This window comes from Apteryx mantelli, chromosome 5 (assembly GCF_036417845.1).
Source record: "Apteryx mantelli isolate bAptMan1 chromosome 5, bAptMan1.hap1, whole genome shotgun sequence".
Lineage (NCBI taxonomy): Eukaryota > Metazoa > Chordata > Aves > Apterygiformes > Apterygidae > Apteryx > Apteryx mantelli.
The window spans coordinates 18,278,974-18,299,442 of record NC_089982.1 but is presented as its reverse complement, the minus strand read 5'-3'; the positions used below and the strand labels follow the sequence as shown (position 1 = coordinate 18,299,442).

The following is a 20,469-nucleotide window of genomic DNA, read 5'->3' as shown; positions in this document are numbered from 1 at the left end:
ATTACACTCATCTTAGCTGTTTTAACATGGATTGATCCAAAAGCTTTAAAATGAGCTATCAAAAATTTGGTCCCTAAATCAGTTTTAGACACCAAAACAGAAACTTCCCAATGATAAGTCCACATAAAACGCCCCTGATTTTGACGGTATTTGTGAATGGTTTTAATTTGTCTTTGCCCCAGCATGAAAAAAGTCATTAATGTAAAGCAAAACAGTTGTCATCACAAATGATGCGCACACCTATAAAGATAAGTAACAAGTGTAATGGGTCTGTGTTCCACTGTCATGGAGTAGTCTGTCTACAGATGGAGCCAGCTTGCAGAATGTGCACAGATATCGGCCCTCAAGAGCCCAAACAGATCAAATTCAAAGAGCAGGAGAAACAGAAGCCCTTCTGTCAAGGGAAGTCAGATAGGCATGATGAGCTCATAAATCATCCCTTTTCTATGAATATTCACAGTTATAGCATACATTGCTTCAAATCAGTTACATGTTTATAAAAATCTAGCCCATTACCAGCAGGTTCCTCAATAGACAGCACTGCACTTTTATGAGAACTCAGCCATACTGAGGAATTCCTGTTTTCCTGTTTAAAGGTTTCTAATAATGGGTACCCAAAAGCAAGGCCCTGGACACATGGATAGGCTAGTCCTGATCTTAAAAAAAAAAAAAATGCTGAGGTACAGTGTTACCCCCTGCTCAAGGCGGATCCGCCAATCCCCAAGAGCAGCACATGTGCCCCTAAGTGAATCAAGACTGATTAATCCCTTTAGGATACAGCACACTGGTTTCTCAAAAGTACAATGTGCTTGTTTGCATTCACCTATTGCACTCTTATATGCTCCTCATTTATGCTGTTGGCTTTAAAGTGACCATTGCATAACCACAACTTCGCTCACTGCAGATCCTTCTAGCCACAAAATCCAGGCTTGTTCAACCATCAGAGATAATCCTACAAATATGCCCATAACCACACTTCCTGCAGACAGACAGTGTCAGGGAATTAGTACAGATCAAAAATTAAAGATTCATTTTTCTCAATTAAAAAATGCCTCTAAAATCACACAGTTCATTCCATCTCGTTTAGTCTATTGTATCCACATTACAGAGACACTGAATAAGATTTTCCACAACAAAGTTTTAAATAGGGTGCAGAGAATCAAAGCATTTTCTCCACCCAAATTTCTTAATTACCAGCTGATTCCAAATGCAATAGTAGGAGACAATGTACCAAAACCAGCTTCTGTTTTGAGGGAATAACAGCATCTGTGTATTCATGAATGAAGTACACTCTTCCGTCTGCTGTTGACGAGCCACTTACATGCAACCACTACGATTTTCCCTCAGTCTCTTCCTCTGTCAAGCCCCAATTTCCTGTTACAATTTGGGGATGAATTGATGCTTTTTTCCCCATTTGAATTTATAAACACACTGTAAGCAGGTGAAACAAAACACTTGGGATGATTAAAGGGTTCCAACTGTGTCTCCAGATGGGCATTTGTACAACTCAGTTTTGAGCATGGCATTGTTTTAAAAATATCCTATGCATTTTTGCTACAATTTTCTAAATAATGTGTTAAAGACGGATGATTCTCACGCCTCTATTAGCCTAGTTATGATGTTTTACAAAAAGATAAATTAGGATTTATCTTTACTTTTTTTCTTTCCAGTCTCTGAATACGCTCTTAGCTTTAAATGGACCAAGCTGAACTTCTCACAGAATGTGATCTAGCCTGTTTTAGACACATTTCCGATTTCATGATATTTTTAGGTACATAGACAGGCAACTGGTATTCACTAGTTATTTCACAGTTTTAGAATATGTCGTAGGAAGACTTAACCCTATATATTTGAAACCTGAAAGATAATTTTTTCTTCCTTTTTCTTTCCTGTTTTACTACAGGTGAGATAATGTATTAATAATCTATTATCTCAACATCATAAACATATACTTAGAAGTGAGATTCATAGGTTGGTCCTATGTCTCCAAACATATTGTTCAGGACCATAACACACAGACTTAGGAAGCTTTTACACTGCTTACCAGCTATTCGTCTCTTATGTTATTTGCAAGCTGTAACAAGCAAACAGAGTGCTATATACCAATACAAACAGACAGGATGTGATTATGCCATTGTTAAAACCAGCAGCTTAAAGTGTTTATCAATGGTATCCAAATCAGGACTGTATCCTATTATGGTTTTGGGAAAACAGATAGATGTTTTTTGATTTGGTGAACCTAACAAACAAGTACGAAACAGTAAATTGTGGATTCTGGCCAAACTGAGCAGATCTCAAGGAAACTAGATCTGTTCTGACCTCAGTAGATTAAAAAAAAAAAAAAGCCTTGAAGGAACAGAGCACTGCAGCAAGCACATCATGCTGCACCAGCCATTATATCTTACAGTCTAACGGATCGCTCAGTAACTGCAATGGAAAGACTCTCACTGACTTCAGTAGCAGTTAGCTAGGGACAAAGTTTAACATAAGTCAAAGCTAGAAGAAGAGATGTCAATCGGATACAACATGATCACAGCAAACAAAATTATGTGTTAATGATTCTGGTGATGAAACTAAAATGCTACCTAAAAATTCTTTAGAGTAAAACACACACATTCAGAACATGGTGCAAACATTGAATAATTCACATTCTTGCAGGTGTTGGCTTAACTTGAATCTCTACCTGCACATATTTACATCCCTAAATTTCTAAATATGCATATTCCATCTTATAATTATCTTCCAAGTGCTAGTGTCAATATTGGATGGGGTAATAACAGTTTTTGCTTGTTGTGATATATAAGCATAATGAGTTAATTCTTTCAAGTTGATACACACTTTAGATTCAGAATCCTCACTTTACTGTGTGGAACAAGCTATCTGTGGCATTATTAGCAGCTCCCACTGGAGTGAGAAAGCATTAGAAGTCCAATCCTGAAATCAAGCCACCTTAGTGAGAGTTTGGAGCCCTTCATTCAGCAGGGGGTCCCATTTCTCCAGCCTGGTGACTGACTGAATAGTAAATGTCTTACGACAGCAAAGCACATTGGCATAGCACCCCACTGAACAACATTTGTGTGGCTACAGAACTCTTAATTGTTCATTTCATCAGCTTAACAATCCTTCAATTTCCTGTAGCCAGCATAAATCCTCCTTCAGCTCAAACGCCCACCATCTCGTAGTGTCTTTAGAATCAGAGGAGTAGTGAGGCACAAAGACTATGTATAAATACCGCAAAACGTGATGGGCCTCAGTACTTGACACTTTCATTAACTTCAGACCGACTGCAGTAAGTTCAGGGCACTTGAAAGAATAGTGGAGAAGCAGAGCAATCATAAGGACAGATGTCATAGGAGCATCAGAAGAGAAGTCCATCTGCTCCCCTTGCACACAGTTTACAGCAGGCTGATCACAAAGGGAACAACACTTGGAGTCCTCTCCCAAACATCCACCGAGGCAGAAGGGCTTGCCATGACACAGCCCTACTGCCAAAGCATTATGCTTTGCAACTGCTTCTGCTTACTTTGGTACCTCTCATCCACTAGAACTGAATTTTCCTCATATGTCTTTTGCCTTTACATTGTCCCAGTTTCATTTTTTGTTCTCTCTCTTCTCCCAACTCAGTTTTTTCCTGTTATTTTACAATTCTCCTTTCCTTGCTTCTCCACTTTGTAATCTCTCCTCATTCTTATTTCTCTTCTATTCCTACATCTTTGCATTCAGCCTCCTGTTCCCCAACCACACTTTCCCTTTTGCTCCAAATCCTGCATCTCATCATCTTCCCTTTCTTTCCTGGCCCATTCACACAATCCTCTTATTTCTACTAGATTGCAAACACCATTCAACGCACAATTCAAACAGTACGTCTGCTGCCCCCCTTTTAACTGGCATTCTGCCATACCAAATATACATAAGGATATTAAACAGAGTGGGGAAATGAGCCCTAATCACAGAGTTACGCCATGGAAGAAGAGAGTCAGCCATGGATAGTTGGAATGTACTGGTGCAATATCCTGCACTACGAATACGTATTATCCCACATGCAGCCTCCTCACCTTCACTAATTTTGTGAGCAACACCTAATGATGGCACCTCTGGCCTATGCTAGCAGGAGCTATCATTCCTGGTAGAAATACCCAGGCAAAAATGGACAGGGAGCAAAGGCAGAGGCCAATTTAAATATTAGCTATTGCTCCTTCAGGTTGTGGGTAAATTGATAGACAAACAACCTATTTCCCTTAGGTACCAGCAATGGCAAGATAATATTTTCAGCAAACAGAATTATAGGCAGGAATGGCTAAGTCTCCTTTGCAAATGACAGCTAACTGCAGAAAAGATTCAATTCTCTTTTGGGCATCTTTTGGCTACAGAGATTAACATCCAGAGAAGACTCAGCTACTGAAGTGTTTTTAACCTGCAGCTCAGAGTAATTCCACACTTTCCACTATCTTTGATTACGGTAATGATGGCTTCTCTAGAAAAATGTCACCAATTTTACATGACAATATTCAAGCAAGTGTAACAAAGCCAAATATATTAGAAAAAGCAATAACTCACTATCTTAATTAAGCAATTTTGTTTTTAAGAAAAGCCACTTAGGAAATAGGTAAGATATATTACCTTAATTGCAAGCATACTGGCAAATTAGAATGAATAAATTTGTTGCCAAAGGTTCAGCAGCAGAGGGTTGTCAATACCATAAATGGTGAACTGAATCCTTCCTGCACAAAGGCATCATTCAGGGAATGGTCAAGGCTCCTCCATCTTATTCCCATTTTGTTTGTTAGAATGAACCGCCTGCTACAGTTTTGTAATCTGTTTCGTGCAAAAGTTAGAACATTGGCTCATCACTCAAATTTCAACATGAAAGACAAGCAGCTTGCTTTTCACTGATCCATGTCCTTTGACTTACCTAACTCAGATAGCTAATAGTTAACATTTCCATCAGCACAGCTCTAAGTCATTAGAAAACACAAACAATCCACTCCATTAAAAGGCAGTCACCAGACAGGGAGAAATAACAACAGAATTTTATCTTAGCCAGAGAGAATTACTGCAGGAATCTAATGGGAATAAGAATAATATTACTGGGTATAAGAATAATATGAAAGTAACAGAAATCTGACAATAGCACATAAAATAATGTTAATGTACAGCTTAAAGAAAATCAGCAACTGAAAGGAAAGATTCCAAGCTAGGAGGAGATGCCTTAAGAGTCCCACAAGCATATGAAAAATGATGACTTGTTTATGGGTTATTGCCTACTACAGGTACAGATCATCAAGCATTTTGGACAATATTTGGCAACCCACACTCAAGCTAGCTCAGTTCTAGCTCAGTTTGAAAGACAGGACTCACGACTACATGGTTATCTTCATTACCACGTTGTACTTTATCTTTGGAGGAGGAGGGAAGTGTGAGTAAAGGATAACAATCCAACTCATTTATATTTTCTGAGATCTGCTATTCTATCAGGACAAAATACCCGAAACTACAAAAACAGAGCTATTTCACAGTTTATATGTAATACTGAAAGCACCAGCTTTAGCTGAAACACAAACAGCAGGTAAAGGAGAGGGGAACTAACCACCTGGTGAGTAAAGTATACAAATGCAGTAAAAACAATGGAAAATGAACAGCCCTGAAATTCTAAATATGGAAATTGATGATTCAGAACTGAAGCTGTTTTAATTCACTGTCTGTTTCTAACAGCATTTAAATCATTTAAGGTATTATCAGAGCTTTCGTGTTTACCAAAGGCCAAATACCACAGAGATGGCATATTTTGGATATATCATAATTTGATGGTTAACCAGAAAGTGAGTTATTTTTTCTAAAACAAATATCTATTGTACAATTACCTACTGCCCAAGTGTGAAATTTTCAACAAGTAGGAATATCTTGAATGAAATTTATTTGCCCTAGCAGTTAAGTACTGATGCAAAAGACTATTTGCACATATTTTTCTTAGGATGATTATTTTTATTATTATTGGGCTGTACCTAATGTCTGTGCCTAAAAGTCTTGGACAAGTCTGCCAGAGCCTAGGTGCGTACAGTAACAATTCGGACAAGCCACACCTTCTGTTTTTTTTAAATCAGTACAACTCTTCTAACTGCAGCAGTACAGTACTTATTCATCCAAAAAAAGGATTAATTCAAACCAATGGCAGCTTTTCTATTGATTTCAAAGGATTTGAATTCAAATCCTGGTTAAAAATCTAGCAAAGCATACAGATTTGGAAGCTTAGACCCAATCAATCATCTAAAAATGTAAGAAGGGTATTCATGATCTAAAAGCAAGAGAGAAGATGAGAATGCAAAAAGTAAACATCATGAATGGCTTTGAATATTTTATGATATACAAATGCCCCAAGGACATGGACAAGAAAAATAACAATAACCATATATAAGCATCACTTTGAAAGAGAATCTAGTAATTCATACTTATTTACACACAAAATAACTCATTCTTTGTGAGTGTAAAGTAAATTCATTTAATAACTTCTAAGCCTCACAGCAATACTAGAAGCCCTAATAAAAGTACAAAATGTATATATGCTTATGAGACAAAGTGATTTTTTTTCATACTATATGATACCTTCAGGATACAGTCTTGCCATATAATGCCTATAACTGCCTGTGTAATCTTCCAAGTGGAAAATTATCTCTGAACCTATCCCCATCTATCTTTTTATGAGGAAAAAATGTACACAAAGAGCAGATGAAGAGCCATATTACATTTTTTACTTAGAGCAATTCCTTTAGAAGGTATAAATGATACAAGGAGGTAAGCAGTAGTGGAAACTTATGCAAATACTTTCTAAATACATGTTGGCTAGAATAGTGTGGTTTGATGTTCTATCTGCATTTAACACCCGAAATGGTCAGGGAAAATGACAGTTGTCAGGCATGAAGACTGAAAACCTACAATGGAAGCAAAGACAAAGTCATAAATAAAAGGACCTTTAGGAAATCACTGAGTTGCCCCAATGATCTTCTCAAAGATGATTAGATAACTAGGCATGTGTACTGTGAAAGACAGTGGATGTATATAGGCAGTAATTATTCTTTGAAAATGACCTTGCTTCTTCACAAATTAGTATTAATCCCTGTGACTGATGCCAAACTGTTGAAACTGATACAGACATTCTCTTAGTTGTAAAAACTCTCAGAAGTAAAACATTCAAGTTGGTTTTCATATTTGTCAGTGTTGCCTGTCTGCTTCAGATGTTTTCATACAATGTGAAAATAAACAACACAAAGAAACACAGAACAGAATAATCTAATTTTGTTACCTTCCTTCTGACTTGTCCTGGTTATTCCTGAGGAGCTTCTTACAACACTGCTATTCTAATAATGATTTCAGAAATGTGATGGCTTGGCAAACCCAGGGTAGAATGTCAGTGCTACCAATGCCTGCAGAAGGGCAGATCTTCAATGTCCTAAGTAAGCACAGACCCACTGAGTACTTCCACAGAAATTTGTTGATTTAAATTGCTGATCCCTTAACTCCTACATTACCTCACAAAGCGTGTTTTATTTCAGTCATTTGTAAAAGGATTTTTTTAATATGCTTTGTGAACCCTCTGAATTTGAAGCAAAATATCAATATAAATAAACCCCTTGTGTAGTTCTGGAAAACATTAGGATGTCAAATTAAAGAACATGTAGTTGATAATTCAGTATGCTACACTGGTAGCACAATATAGATATATCCAGCATCTCCCTGGCTTTACAAAAGTACAAAAATTTCTTTAAATGTAATTATGGCAGATACTTTGCAGCATTCTAATTAACAGTGGAAGACAATTGTGAATTCTGTTCCGATTTAGTTAATACTACTAATGACTTTGCAAGTCACGATTTGATCCTTAATATATGAAACAAAATGGAGTGACCTGCGAAGTTAGTGGAAAAGGCGTTAATTCAGTGTTTTGAATCTACACATAGATCAAAAGACAGAAAGCAGGACTTGTTTTTCTCTTATTGCTTGTCTTGGTGTCTTCCTGTTGCTCTTTTTACTGTGCTTTTTAAATTGTAATGACTCAGAGTAACCTTTTTACTGATTTTTCACATGTCCAAAAGCTATCAGCATACATGGTTTGCCAATACAATTATAGTGAATCAAAACAATGCTATCCTACTTCACAATACAGGAACTGAGAGAGCAAATGAAACGTTTTCAAGCTTTATGCACATGTTTCTCTCAGTGCTCTTATCCCTCCTACATTGCCTGAAGCAAAGCTCATATGGCTCCTTTCTCTATCTGTGTATAAACCAGCTGTAGTCTGGGGCTCTTTAGCCAACTACCTGAAGTCAGCCTACGTCTATTTAACAAAATGCATGAGTACTTATCAGGTTCCTGTAGCTACTGCAGAGATGACTAATAATCCTGACAGCATGGCTGTTAATTTTTTTAATTAGAGACAAACCCTGTATTATGTAGCAGAGCAAATGAGAATCCAGCTATCTTGTTGCTTTTGAATCAGGTTCTTCTATGACAGGATTAACTAACTTCTTGAGAAATAGCTGCTGCAGTGATATACCATAGTTAACCAGGTGTCCCATAACTTTTAATTAATACTCAGTGAACCTTTCTTTTCTTCCAGCACTTCCTTCATGGGAGCTGAACCAAACAAAGAGCACAACTCCATTAGAGCTACAGGATGACAATTATCTGTTTATATCCCTCACCCAACCCTAAGCTTTGGTTACTTCTACATATATGCTTATCACTGAAGGTTTATCATGCAAAGGTTTTTGTTTTCTTTTACAGGTACATGGCCATTATTGATCCCCTGAAACCCAGGCTCTCTGCAACTGCTACCAAGGTGGTCATTGGAAGCATATGGATTTTGGCTGTCCTGCTGGCCTTTCCCCAGTGCCTCTACTCCATAACCAAGGTGATGCCTGGGAGAACTCTTTGCTATGTAGCATGGCCAGGTGGTCCAAAACAGCATTTTACGTAAGCTTTTGTTCTTTTAAACTTGTGCATGGTGATGTCCACATTTGCAATGTACTTGGCAAAAGCTGCAGAGTATCATGCAAATACTCCACATGTAGATTAACTACCTCAGCACTGACCACTCAGAGATGTAAAGCAGACTTTCTAAACTAGGAAGACAGTGCATTTAAATGATAAATGGAACACAACTGTTTATTCTCTTCAATTTCTATAAGCATTTTCTGTCCCATGCTGCACGTTTACCATCATTGCTTCACTTAAGACAGCTCTTTGTGTACAAGACAAAGATGTTCAGAAATGGGGACAGAACATGGAGTTTAAAGCAAACTTCCAGCTCATCCTAACTATGAAAACAAGCATTTCCCGCCTCTCCTTGAGCTAATCAGAAATTTTCCACTGTATCTCTTTGTGAGAGGGTTGGATTTTCCCACTTCATTCTGTTACACTACCAGGATTATCTTAGATATCTGACTGAATAAAAGACCTGCCAAACCTGTAATCAGTTCCAGTTTCTGAAAGTGCAGAATAACCATCAATTAAATTCAATATATCCTGGTTGTCCCTCCGGCAGAATTAAGAACAACTGGTTACTTAGCCATAGAATTACTTGCCCTTTCATGTCTTTGTTGGAATTAAGGATGAACTCTGTGTTCAAGGCTGAAAAACTGTGTAACCACCTAGCATCACATGTGACCTTTTTCTCTCTTTCAGGCAGATGAAAGAGGCTCTGATGATACATGATTTTTATCAGTTTAGGAGCCATCCACAGATATTTCTTTTTAGGGCAGTAAGGTCACTTTTAGTGATGGTTGGGGATTCTTCACTGATTGTTCACTGGGATTTCATCTGAAGATGGCATTTAACCAGCAACTAACAGAAAGAAAAAGCAGTACCTTTTTTTCCCCCCCATACTTCAGCAGAGATGACTGAATGCACATAGGCAACTAATCTGCCATATGAGAAGGCATATTTTACATTAAGTAACACAGGATGCTTATCAGCATCTTTGTATAAATACACTGTTAAAGTATTGTTTTTCCTCTTTCATTTATGGTCCAGACTAGAGTTCAAAACCCCCAGCTTGCCCTTCGCATACTTGGCTGTGTAATACTCCAATGGATTCAGCTAGTTATGGACAAAGATATGCAGTTATTAACTATGATTTTGATGGAGTCATTCTTAATTTATGCCAGTACAAGTTCAGAATCAAAACTAGAGAGCCCATAAAGCACTTGCATTTAAATGTAAATAAATTTGCAGTTCCCTGTGAGACTTTTTCAAGAAGGCAGTGAAAGCAGCAAGTCAGCTGAACAGCTTGTCAAGCTGGGCACAGTTCCAGGCAAAGGTTACCCCAATTCTCCATCCATGGACTAACAAATAAATATAAAAGATGCTTTGTGTTATAGTAGCACTACTGACTTCTAATAGCACATTCCTTCTGAGTAGCTCCTACAAAAGCACTTATCAGCTTAATGCTTTTTCATTGCAGGTATCATGTCATTGTGATTGTGCTGGTCTACTGCTTTCCACTGCTTGTCATGGGCATCACTTACAGCATAGTGGGAATTACCCTCTGGGGAGGAGAAATCCCAGGTGACACATCTGACAAATATCATGAGCAGCTCAAAGCTAAGAGAAAGGTACTGTTCCATTAAACCTCACTAAGTGAATCCTGCTAACATCATGTGTAATTAGGTTGCAAAATATGGCAGTATTTCCTTTCAGAAACACAATGTCATTTGAAACAATAGCAATAAGAGATCTACTTCAATAAAAAATTTGATTAAGTTTGACAAGTTGTCTTCTATGTTCACTAGCTGTTCTTCTTCTAACTTCATTGTTCTTTATTTAAATAAAGGCAATGTTTGAATTTTAACTTTTTAATCCACCTATAGGTGCATGTAGTATATCTGATATTGGAAACTAAGTCCACATATTTAGCCTTCACAGAAACAAAAGAATGGGTTTGGAACAATGGGCTATCAAAGCATTAGCGCCTCTTGAGCCAGCTTCTCATCCTACTGAAAAAAAAGTGAATCCTACTGTAATTTTCAGTAGATTAAGGATGAGGCATCTTTGAGATGAGGGCTGATCAGCCTGTTAATAATGAATGACTTAGGTTTGAAATCAAAACCATTTTTGGTGTGAAAAACAATAAATTATTTTTTCCAGTAATTTTCTTCCATTGTAAGTATTGCCTAATCTAATAAGACTGCTCATTGCTTATGAAATGATTGTTTGACAACAGTTTTCATGATGTTTCAGTGTCAGGAAGAATCCTTTTTTATAACTTTCTCTTTCTTAACTGCACAGGAGAAATATCTTTAAAACATCAAAATGCAGAGTAAATAATAAGCAAGCTCACTGGATTATAATTTCTGATAATTTTTCATACATACAAATGTGTTCAACTTTTTGTATTTGTAACCATGGTATCCAAAGATGGAATCCTAACTTGCACTGATGAGCACATTTTCAATTGCTCGGTTTCTCTTCCTGACACCGTGAGTACGTTTGACTGGACATCTCCATATGCAACACTGATCTTGCTACCACCCCATACCTGAGTCAATAGGAGATCTTCTATAAAAAATGGGGAACCCTGATGCTCCCATTTCTTTCAGGTCACTGCCAGCAATACGAAAGTGGTTTTGCCCAGACACTACGCAGAAAGAGTTGTTATGGCAGAGGATATACGAAAGGAAAGATTAGTATCATTTTCTCATTCATATATCTTCAGATGCATTAGAGACAAATGCAAAACCCTCAATGCCAAGTTTCAATTGTCAGAATGGTAGACATATTCAGGCAGGATTACAGTGTGATGTGCAATTTCTCCCACGGCACCAGACAGGTTATTTGTTTCGGTGTTTACACAGCTCTTTCAAGAGGGAAAAGCGCCATCTTCTCTTAAGAAAGCAAAATACATTTTGACTGGTATTGTCACTGTTATTGCCTTGCAATATTTCAAAGATTATTTGGAATGTGAATTGCGAGATAATGACAAAAAAATCATCCTGGAAAACTAACCAGTTTGCTTTACATACTAGTCCTGAGGTTGAACTACCGGATTCATTTCCATAAATGCTGAAAGCATTTCAAAAGATCATGTTTTAAGTCTTCAGTGTTATCCATAAAAGTCCAACATTACCATTAAAGTATCTGCCATGCACATTACCACTTATCAAAAAATATATTTCCAAAGGTATGAAATGATCTTTCCTACAGAAGGCAAGCAAGTGAAAAATTTTCACTGGTCAGTTAACTGTGCCACTTCCAATATTGCCTTTTGAACCACAAAAAAAAAAAAAAAAAAAAAAAAAAACACCTCTGTGGAGGGTGTCTGGGGCCTAACTGTGAAAACAAACTGAGAAATCACTGTGTAACAAATACAGTTTGCAAAAGTAAGTGTGGAAAGAAAATTATTAACAGCAATAACTTGGAGAACTAGGAGATCCCAGAATTGCAGCACCTTTCATCATAAAGACTAAGTAAAATGAACAGCTTATGTCTAAAGAGACTAAATGTCTCTGAAGAAAAAAGCTGGTATTCACTGTATGCTATGAAGAGTCCAATTAAAGCCCTTGAAAACAACAAATCTTTCGAACTCTAAATACATGCAAGAGACAAGGAATAGCATCCTTCATTGAATGATTTTAAATGTGAGAGTAGTGGAATACATGCCTTCAATATGTGCAACATGGGGATTAAATTATGTGCAGATATATTGTAACTGCATCAGTGACTTTATCAGCAGAGTCCCATGACAACTATTCAGTTCCACTGCTGTGCTCTCAGACAGGATTCATGAAATAACTGGTATTTGGGAAGATGAATCATAACTGGTCATTCACGGAGATAAATTAATAGACTAGAATCCAAACTAAGCTATCACTCATCCTGCCCCTGATAACAGAGTGACCATTTTTCCTTTATTAAAACGAAGAAATGATCTGTTCTTCTTGCTATTTAGCATAGAGATATCTAAGCATATGGAAAGTCTGTACTGACCGCACTTATAATGAAGGGGAAATACCAAATAGGAGACTGTATGTTACATATTATGCAACGATGCAGTGCAAAGGATGTTTGATTAGGATTGTTTGAAATGGTGTTTAACGCTGCCAGTTAGTGAATGGTTCATTTAAGACCTTTTAAAGAAATCATGTTTTCCAAGAAAAGATTTGAAGCTTGAGGAAACTAACAGTTTGATAGACGTTCTCATCATGTCTTATATGCAGCTGTGCAAGGCACCCCAAATTATTCTGAAAGCAACCTCAAATAATAACGAATTCAAAGAATTCCACACTACACACTACAAGCTGGGCAACACAACGTTTTGCTTAGTATCTTTAAGGGTCAGAGATTTGAAATTTTTAGAAATTCAGAAGTGCATGAAAATACTACTACTACTATGAGAAACCATTTTGGGAGATGCTATTGCATGACAGGAACAGACAATTACCTATCATTCATAAAATGTACCATGCCAGGGCTAGACTAAGCATTAGACCAGCAGCTTCAGATCTCAGTCCATTTTCAGTGATGCTCTGTCCTGATTCGTGCTCCAACACTTAAACCACATTTTTCTTTTCTTGACAGATCAAGTTTCTCAGGGACTGATCCCTTTAAGTTTGCCTGACATCTGTCTTTCAAACAACTATGATGTGTGGGGACTTTGCAGCCACTACTCCTTTTTGTTAAAGCTCCTGTCACGAGACTGATGTTCAGCTGCTTTATTCTCCTGCAACTCCCATTTTCACAAGATGGAATTATAGTTTCAGTACTGTGAGACACAAATTAAGTTTACATAGGTGGCTTACAGTGTTACTATCAATTTTACTAGGCCGAAGTGTTCTTCACACTCAAATGCAAATACCCAGATTTGCTCTCAGCTTTTGTCTCTAAACCCTGTTTATTTTATTCAGCCTTCCCTTCCAATCCCTCTTCCAACTTTACTTAACCTGCAAAAGGGGATAATCATGTCCAGCAAAGATTAAATCAATCAGTTACTGCTGACTTTGTCAAAATAGATGCAGTTCTGATACTACATTCCTCTGACAAAATAATGTTTTTCACAGCAGAAGATACTATTACCTTGTCCGAATAGAAAGAATAGGAATACTCTCCTTAACTTTTATATCCTATCTTTACAATTCTCCTTACCTCTAGCTGTTAACTTCATGATAATGATCCTTCAATGTGCATCTTTTTTGGCAATTTTCATGATTCCTCCACAGCCGTGCCTCTTCCTGTAGTCTCTGCTTCTCTTGACACAGTCAGCTTATAGTCTTATCTCAACTCCTTATTGCAAGAGAGGTTGAATAAAAGCCATATTTTTCCCACATCAAAACCTTTTTGCAAATCTGTAAATACAAGCTCAGAAAAACAAATGTGTATTTGCTAGTGACTCATAGTATTGCAGGAGACACTAGAGAGATGGTCAGGTTTACTAGCCTAATTACATAAGAAAATTTGCAAAGCTTTATATACATATTGATAGCAAAAGTAAATATCCCATATTCATTTACACTCAAATGCATCTATTTAATCAATTAACACAGTACATGCAACACAGTGGAGGAGAAAATAAAAAGGGGAAAACTTTTAACACTGCTATCTGAAAAGAAAAGATGCTTAAAACAATATGGGACTGCTCAGGAATGACGATGTCAAGAGGGACACCACTGAATATGAATTTCAAATATTACATAGTGTGAAAAGCCAAATTTAGTAAGAAAACAGCACAATCTGCTTTCCAAGTCAGGGTCAGAATGGTTAGGTGAAAATTCAAAAATCACCCAAAATTAATGTGTGGGAAGCTTTTATTAGATAAACAGAAGTAGCCAGGTGAAGTCTTGAAGGACTACAAACCAATGTTAAAAAAGGCATCTCAACTCAATGATTTTAAATAATATACCCAGGAAAGATTGTGCTATGTTCCTTTTTCACATAGAAATACAGCTATAGAAATAAAACTCAGAGTATTATGTTTGAGGGAATACTCCTGGCTTCTCACTGAGGTTCAGTGTCACTAAAAAGGCAGATTTTCCATTTTATTCCAGCATATGAATACATGACGTGAAATCATTTTAATATACAGTTAATACTACATTGCATGAAATAAGAAAAATACTAGTTAGAAATAATAATACTTTTGCTGACAGTAAACAGTAGCAGATAAGGGCTAATTGAAAGAAGCTGAGCTGTGCCATTATGGAACAGTTTATTATGGGGCAGATTTTATTAAATTAAAATGAAAAAGCAAGAGAGATTCAAAGCTCAGAACACTACAGTGTAATATCAAAACTCATGAGATATTGAATAAACTATGTGCACCCACAAAAGCTGACATAGATTTGGAAAAACAAGATCATACCCAGAGTCTAAAGCCTATTCACCAAAAACAGGTAATGAAAACAGTACATGAAATCACATATCATATGGTAAATAATTCTGACCCTTACTGTAAACAAGTAATCACTAAGTCTAGATAGACACACTAGTTGGATACTGACCTCTCCATAAAACTTCATTTGGAAGTTTGCATTCAACAAGAAAAACAAAGTTTTGACAGTCTAGGTCCAAGGATTTGTCTTGCATGTGACTTCCTATTTCCTGCCAACGCAATTTTGAAAGCCCACTTTTATCTTAGATGTTTGTTCAGACTTCCTCAAGGTTGGAAAATAACTGCTATCCAAGGGGACTATATAAACACACAGTAAGTTTAACATTTTCCCAGTTATTTAAGCAACCCATATTGTCCCAGCTTTACTCAGCATAAGGATCAGCACTCCAGTCTCCAAGAACTTGTGTATGTTATATTCCATTTTCAAAAAAAGCATAAGGGAGTTAAAGAGTTTAATCCCATAGAAAGTCAACAGAACTTGATTATCCTAATGTCCTTTGAAAGCACCAGCTGCAATCAACTGTTCTACACAGCTTTCTGTTTCTACTACAGACGTCAAGGGATAGCCCAAATCTGCATGGAACACCCCTCAGTCTATACTGAATCATCACTTATGAATGTTTTTTTAAAAGTCAGACAGTAATAACCAAAGAATTTTTTGGCCTTTATTCAGGTTATGTTTTACCAAGACTGCATCTATTTCTAAATATTCCCTTTTTGACATTATCTGCCCAAAGAGTATTGCATTATCTATGCAAATCCTGTAGTGCACAGATATAGGAGGAAGGCATCTGGGTTACAACTCATATAAACTGGCCATGTAACAGCAGACTGTGGAAAAGACTTATATGGTCATCTTGTCTTTCCTATCATTTATTTATTCAGGGGGCATGAATCTTTGCACCTTGTAGATTCATTTGTGCTTGTGTTCAGTGGATGGAAATGACTGCCATGGTGGTGTAGTAGCACTTTGCATATATACTTACAAGAAGCCAGTTCCAGAATTGTGCAAACATACGAAAAGTGGTATGCGTGCTTCTCCCTGGGACACAGCCTCTTCACTTTGGTTGATTTTGTATTTCTCAGTCAACCTACCCATTGTATCATTGGATAATGAGGTGCAAAAACTTATTTTGTTATGAATACCACTACATGCCTCATGCCAAAAATAACCTCCAGTAAAATTTTTTGGTCCACCAGAAATCCTCTTCTGTAAAATAAGCCTACTCTTTGATCTTGCACAGATTGACAATGAAAATAAAATGGAGAAAAAAGAGAGGGGTATGTTAGAACAAAAACAACCAAGAAGAGGGAGCTGGGGAATTAAACCCTATTTTGACAACAGATGGTCTCACTGATCAAAAAGACATAGTACTATGGTTTCTGTTATAGGGATGGCCGTATTGCTCGAGTACCCGAAATTTCATACAGTTACAGATAAATTGTGGATCCTCTCCTTCAGCCTCAAGCCTGAGCATTGATTCATTATTAGCACCATGTAGGCCAAAGCTTTATCATGGTGGAATATGTACCTCAGTGTAGACATTCATAAATTTAGCAAGCATTGTTCAGCACATTCACAAAGAAAAAAGACTAAGTAATACCAGGCTGAAGGACAACTTACTCCAGCTAGCAGCAGTTCTGTACACTCCACAGCATTGTTGTCAGTCAGTAACCAAAAAAATAAGAGATGCTTTTTAATGATTTCTGTCCTTACACCTAAATATATACACCTAAAAACAAATGCTTGTTTATTCTTTAAGCAGCTCAAGGTGCTACAAAAATACCACCAAAATAACCTGTCATGCTCATCCACTGCCTTTCTTCTACGTGCAGTACTAGCGACTGAATTAAAAGTTTCTGAAGTGATCAGCTCTGAATCTCTCTTTTTTCCTTTTTATAAAACTATTCTTATTTTATGATTTCATATTTTTAAAGTCAGTCTCCTCTGATGTTAGACTCACCTTAGTCATACAGCTTATGCTTTGTGAAACTACTTTAGAAATGAAAACAATTTGAACATTTAGTATTAGTGAGACAAAGCAAGTCTCAAACATCAGTTTTATTGTGGTTGTCTTTGACACTGGCACATTTTGATTAAAGAAAAAAAAAACAATCCAGGAAGAAGGAATTTTCAGGAGCATTTTCAGATCTAAAGAACAAATCCAAATCAAGAGTCCTGAACCTGAAATCTGGTAAAGGTTGCCTAGTTTCAAGTTCAGTTATGATACTCCCATTTAACAGCTCTATAAGCAATAGATACACAAGCCTGTGCATGTATTTCATGTCTTAGATTTCTTCATTTAGAAAGAAGTGATCTGGTCCTTCCTACAATCTGTATGAACTCCAGTTATCATCTGTTTCTCCTCCTTTGCACTAGTTTAGACTTTTTATCTGTTACTGAACTCTCACACCTTATTTCAAGATTAGAAGTAAATGTAATCAGTGGTACCTTAAAATATTTTCCATTGTGCTTCCTTTATTTTTTTATTACAGGGGGCCTTTTCTCTCCACCCACCTACTGTGTCTGTTTTCAGAATTGCTGTATGGTCTGAATTAAATGGCAGGTTTTCTCTGAGAGATTTAGACCACAGCCATTTAACAGCTATTTAGCTTGTGCAAATACACTAAGATTGGTAATCTGTTCCCCTGGGAAATAAACCACAGAAGTATATGCGTGATGCTAGCATATCACTACAGTCTCCTAACCACGTGACTGTCACATACATTAAATTATGGTTATTCTCCTTATTGACTCAGATGTCATTTGAGGATCACTACCTCCTAAAATACTATTTCCAAAATTAATGTTTCATTTCCTCATTAGAATTCACCATAAAAAAACCTCTTCCCTGCATCAGAGAAAGATAACAGGTTGTTGTTAGATTACACTGTACTATTTCTAATGGAGTGTGAAAAGAAGAAAGTCAAAGGGTTAATGCTGTGGTTAGTGAGACATTATTATTCCTCTAGTGGTACAAAATTTATTCTCAGCGCTTTGCACCTTCTAAGTCAAAATCTGAAGCAGTAACTTTGCACTGTCAATATATACTATTTTGTAAAGCCACATCAATGGATATATTAAAGCATGTTCAAGAACAAAAAACATTTGCAGCAAAACTAGAAATTACTGAGGTAGGCCAATTTTACTAATAACATGAACCAGACAAGAGCACTTGTTCAGATGTGCTAACATGGACCATATCTCAACGCACAAGGCCTTTATGACAGGTCATGCAAGCATACGTTGCCACCATCAAAATCAACACTGAGATTAATTAGACCATTAAGCCCCAATAGCCTCTTTTCTCTATATGGGAAAAAAAGGACAAATGGACCATTCCAGATGGTTCTGTACTCAATGAAAATTAATTTTGGTTTTATGAAATGTGAAATTAGTACCAAGCATGAGGAAGCAAAGTCATTGGGTAAGTCAACAATTCCATTCCTCTAAAATAGTGTTTTCAAAGCTTCATCTGCACTTCAGCTATCATAAAGCAGTCATAAAGTGGGTGAGATAGCACTGCTGATGACAGAAGTAAGACAGGATCTTCACACTGACCATGCTACATCATTTGCTCTAAATGCAGTACTGGTAACCACTGTCAAGTAAATGCATCAAAGAGGTATTTATAGTAACTGAATTCTCTGAGGTTGAACTGCTTTTTTCTTTTTCATGGTCTGCTTTGATAACTGTCAATCTTATTCATATAAAAAAATGTATCTGTAAATTTTTTTTAATTTTGACTGAGAAAAGAAGATATACAAACCCAGGAAAAGTGAAATATTTCAGTGAAATGAAACAGCGTCCTTTACAGTCATGTAATTAAAGCTTTCCAAAACCCTTCTGGAAAGTTCTACTGAATCAAATCCGAGGAGAGATGGGACTAGACAAGCAGCTGCTTTTATGGCCCTTCCAAAAGCAAACTCATCCCTAGTTTGCAAGGCACCAGATGTTGAACCCTGTCCAGAGCTCTCTCCTCTTATTCCTTGGATGTTATTTTGTATCTATCAATATTAAAAAGTTAAATAAATATAGGACTCGAAGTAGCCTCAGGGCCTAATGCCCATCATCACAGGCAACCCAGAATTCTTCTGCTATCAAAAGCTCCATCTTAAAATCAGTTTGCCTTCTGGCCCACTACTTCTAATTTAAAGTGTTCCAAAATCTCACTACCCCCAGCGTTCCAGTTTCCAGGCTAAATTACTTATGGACAGCTTTACTTACATCAATATTTTCTGTTAGTTTAATTAACTGTTATCCCTTGTTGGTGCTGCTGCTGCAACTGTTTGCATAAATAGTCATATCCTCTCTCGACCTTCATTTACATTCATCACATAAATGAAACAAGCAAGTCTTCTTTTATATAACAACATCTATATACAATGAGTGATCAAAACCACACAAGGAATGCCAGAGACGAAGTCTCACCATGGCCTTGCATAGTGGTATTAACACTTTCCTCTCTCCACTGAAAATGTCTCATCTGGAACATCCTAACATCTCATCACATTTCTTTGGTCATGCCATAAGGAATCAATATATTTATATTGCTCTATTCCTCATGTGTTCACAACAAGTAACTCCACACCTCACACCAGAAAATTTTATTAGTCCCCAAATCAGCAAATCCCAGAATTTTTTTGAGTATGATCCTAATTACAGAAGAGCAATGTCAAGCAATCCCTCAAACTAGCACAGTACCAGTTTCTATTTGTGAAATCTGTGATTACCATGTCCCAAGTCAGAGACACAACCACTACAGATACTACACTAAGTGCATGATTAGCACTTTGAACTTTGTAGTTGCATTTCTGCTCCTGAAGTTTTGAAAACATCCAAGTTCTTCCTCTGTTATACCTCTGTATCAGCAACGCTGCACAACGGTGTATTCTCACCAAATGTATTTAGCATGCTCTTATTCTTTTATCCCTAGCTCCTCAGTAAATATATTAAATGAGATTAGTCTCAAAACTGACACTTAAAGAACATTTCCTGGATGGGAGGGAAATTACTGTTAAATGCTTTCTAATAAAAATTTGATTCTCATCTCTATTACCTTTCTGGCAAAAAGTGTTTCCCAAATCTTGCT

At 36.9% G+C, this 20,469-nt stretch overlaps 1 protein-coding gene across 1 annotated transcript in view; it reads left to right on the top strand.

The window, feature by feature from the left end:
* TACR3 (tachykinin receptor 3) overlaps positions 1-20,469 on the top strand; it is a 41,510-nt gene that overhangs the window by 8,833 nt on the left and 12,208 nt on the right. The window contains exons 2-3 of the mRNA XM_013951857.2: positions 8,779-8,967; positions 10,457-10,607. Coding sequence (XP_013807311.2) covers positions 8,779-8,967; positions 10,457-10,607 — 340 coding nt within the window. The remainder of the gene's footprint in view (positions 1-8,778; positions 8,968-10,456; positions 10,608-20,469) is intronic.